This window comes from Colletotrichum truncatum, assembly GCF_014235925.2.
Source record: "Colletotrichum truncatum strain CMES1059 chromosome Unknown Contig_0001, whole genome shotgun sequence".
Lineage (NCBI taxonomy): Eukaryota > Fungi > Ascomycota > Sordariomycetes > Glomerellales > Glomerellaceae > Colletotrichum > Colletotrichum truncatum.
The window spans coordinates 9890086-9893945 of record NW_027222398.1 but is presented as its reverse complement, the minus strand read 5'-3'; the positions used below and the strand labels follow the sequence as shown (position 1 = coordinate 9893945).

General features: G+C 50.8%; 1 protein-coding gene across 1 annotated transcript; it reads left to right on the top strand.

Moving 5' to 3' along the window:
- Positions 1-1470: 1470 nt before the first annotated feature.
- Positions 1471-2070, top strand: CTRU02_202767 (reverse transcriptase domain protein; the record flags this gene model as incomplete). Its single annotated transcript, XM_070204088.1, has 1 exon — positions 1471-2070. One exon carries the CDS (start codon positions 1471-1473, stop codon positions 2068-2070), a length of 600 nt encoding a protein of 199 aa, XP_070062670.1.
- Between the last annotated feature and the right edge of the window lie 1790 nt (positions 2071-3860).

Below are 3860 nucleotides of genomic sequence, written 5' to 3'. Positions count from 1 at the left end.
GAGCAAAAACGGCCCCAAATACGCGTGCTCGCGGCCACAGAGCCCCCTTCGATGCAATGCCATCCTCGGCCTTGATTCTACGTCCCAAAGGGGCCCAAGATGGCCGCAGAGCACGCCCCGACTACAATGAAAAACTTGAGAGCAAGCCGCAAAATACGACATATCAATAGACAACACTGTTACCACCACCACAGGCGAGCCACAAGCCGCTACACGAAGCACTAAGACTGCGCCCAAACAATCAACTTCAACACAACAGCCGCCGACAGGTTTTGGGTCACCTGTCACCCCCGACAAAGTTTGCAACGTCCCACAACGACGAAGATGAGTCCGACAGAACAGTATCACCTTCCGCACGGAGAAAGCACCAGGCATTAGGCATGCTACGATCGATGCCACACAATACTACAGACCACAGACAGACTGGTCCCCTGTCGCCCCTTTTGCGAAGAAGGATTGGTGTCCCTTCAACGCGCGACAATGTCTGCGGAATCTGTGCGGGAGCTCTTATACCCAGTAATCGAACATGTCGGAGTTAGTGGAGCATTGTGCTTCGTGGAAGACCCTTGGGCTAATGTGGTGGAGGGCAATAGTGGTCAACAGGCAAGAAACAAGAGGCCACATAGGAACCCGGCAGGAGGCAACAAAGAATTTACAGATGCAACTGAGAAAACGGCACATACAAGTCCGGGAGGATACGGACAAAACAAAGAGACAAAGCTGAGCGCTGGGGGGAGACTGTAGGTACAAAGAACCAGATACGGTGCTACCAGCACCAACTGAACCGAAGCAGGAGGACGCAAAACAAGCATTCTAGAGAGCAACACAAAAGCGAGAAAGCAGACAGGAGAGCAACACACTTCTTCAACAGAGGGCACAAACACACAGAATAGAGAACATAGTGGGGAGCTTGGGGATAGCTGGCCCTGATGCAACATCAGGGCGAAGTGGGGCGTCGCTGTTCATTGTCGACGCTTCGGCTACCTGCCAAACCCCGCTTTCCGGGCATAGCTGCTGGCATAAGAGCGGCTTCATAACCGAGTAGGAATAAATCAATCAATCAATCATACTGAGCGCTCACTAACGATCACTGATCGCTCACCGGTACCTGATCAGTGATCAGCGACAAGACACAGGGACTGTCTAGGACTTGTATATAGTATGACCTGAGCTCGGCCCATGGTCAGACTTCCATAGCTCTTCAGCAATCAACTTTGTGATTACCCTAACCGGTACTTTCAGCTATACCTAAGTAACGACTACTCTACGACTCTTGTTGAGGCCTTGACTGATCACTAAGACCTTTGAAGATCTACGATCTATTCGACCAGGACCACGGAACGACTGTTACTACTCTCAATCCCTAGCTTACTGTTAACACAAACCCACTGTCAGTTAGCTGGCCGTAACACTTTGATTGCTCCTGTTCAGTAAGTCACCTTTTGAGAACTACTAAACAGTATAGACAAGATGTCTTCTCGCGCTTCTGCCAAATCACCCACTCCAGGATCCTCATCCTCTTCGCGCAACCAGCCTCAGAGCCTCGCGCAGGAGCCCGCCAACACTGAGGACTTCGACATGCCGGACCTCAAGTACGACTCCGATGGAGATGGCTCTTTCACCAAGGAAAGCTACGATAAGCTCCGACGCATAATCCAGAAACAAGAAGCCGAGACAAAAGACATGCAGAAAATCGTTAACGAAAACCGACAAGCAATGGAAAACCTCAACGAGCAACTCCAGCACGCTGGACAGGCCTACAAGAAGCTGGAAGAAGACATCAAGGGGGACGCCAACCTCCGGAAGATCCAGGAACTCCAGGGGGAAATCACCACCCTCCGGGCCGCCGCCAACATCGTCACCACGCCCGTCCACGGAGGACGACAAAAGCTCAAGCTCAGTGCGCCTGTCACCTACGACGGAACCCCCGGGACCCTCAAAGGATTCCTGATTCAGGTCAAAAACTACCAGAACTTTCACCATAGAGATTTCACCAACGAAACCGAAAAAGTAGTACACGCAGCTACCTACCTCCGAGGAAAGGCCCTCAAGTGGTTTGAACCAATCTAGGAAGAGTACCTAAAATGCGAGACCCTCGACGAGTGCACTACCGAGACCCGCGACATCTACGCCAATTTTAAAGGATTCGAGGACGCGCTCAGGTCACTCTTCCAAGACCCCGACGAAAAGCGACAAGCCGAACGAGATCTAGCATAACTTAAGCAGACTAAGTCCGCCAAAGACTACTCCGCCAATTTCCGACAACTTAGCGTTCAACTCGACCTCACCGAGGAAACCAAGATCTTTATGTTCTATCAAGGACTAAAAGACGAAGTCAAGGACGAGATCATCAAGATTGATCGACCTGACGACTTTCTCTAGTACGCCGAACTCGCTATCAAAATCGACAACCGGCTTTTCGAACGACGAAGGGAAAGAGGCGAAAAACGACAAAACCCTAACTCAGGACGCAAGTACCAGTGGCAGCCTCAGCACCAGTTCAACAACCAGCGAAACGACAATAGACCCCGCAACAACTGGAACAACCCCCGACAAAGTACTGCCTATGGTCACCACAGTAGACCAATGGACCTTAGTACTACACAGAGAAACGACAAAAAGAACGACAGTTAGAAGAAAGACAGACAGTGCTATAACTGCCAGAAGATTGGACACCTAGCATACGAATGCAGGTCACCCAAGAAGGAACGCTTCCAACCGGTACCAGAGAAACGACAAGCAAGTATCGCCACGAAGACGATCCCTCATGAACAACTTAATTGGACCACCTGCTTCGATGACAACTGCCATATCCACTCTAGCAGTAAGGAACACGCAGGATAGTACCCCTAGAAACCTCAAGAACGATCTGGTTACGACACTACCAACGTACCTAAACGGACCCTCGCTGCGGGATATAGAAGCAACAGCAAAATCGAGCGCAAGACAATCGAACGGCTCGACAGTATGAACGACAACGAGGAATTAGAACAAGACAATCAGCGAAGGCTGAGCCTCCTCTACGCAGGACGACAAGCCCACCTACAGCGGATTCAACAGGACTCACAAAACCCTATGTAGCAACGACAACTCGGTGCGCTGGACGCACACATCGAACGACGACAACATGCACAAGGAGATCCCGCACGGATCCGCCAGATCAACCAAGAACTGGAAGAACAGGTCGAATCAGAAACGACCAAGAACACCCCCAACGACTCGGAAACACCTCGCGATGTTGCCCGCCAACATGCCCAACTGGAAGTCGCCTTTGAAGTCGCTTCAGTCGACGACACCAGCTCTGGAGAGGACTCTGACGAAGAAATACAGTGGTATCACTGCTACCAAGACCAGCGCCGAGTCCACTATATCAAGAAAGACGAAGCATGGAAGAAACAGCAAGAAAACGACGAACAAGGAACGGACGAGCAGTCAAAAAACTAGACTCGCCTACCGAAGACAAGGGACAACGACAGGCAGTCCAGACAAGGTCCCTATGTAGCGCAACGACGCCCACGACACAACGACACAAGCATGTACAAGTCCAAATACAGCTCAACGGAAGAACAGCTACCGCCATGATCGACAGCGGAGCCCAAGGAAACTTCATATCACCAAGAACGGTGAATGAAAGAAAGATAACCTGGAAAAGAAAAGCAGCCGAAGACTGCTACGAACTCAGCACCGTTGAAGGAGAACAAGTCCAGTATAGCGGAGGACGCATTGCTATGGAGACAGCGCAACTCCCTTTGCAGATCCATGGCCGGAATGAGCGACTGAACTTCGATATTACGGAGATAGGAGACAAGTGCGATGTCATCCTTGGAAGACCATGGTTATACGACAGTAACCCACGGATA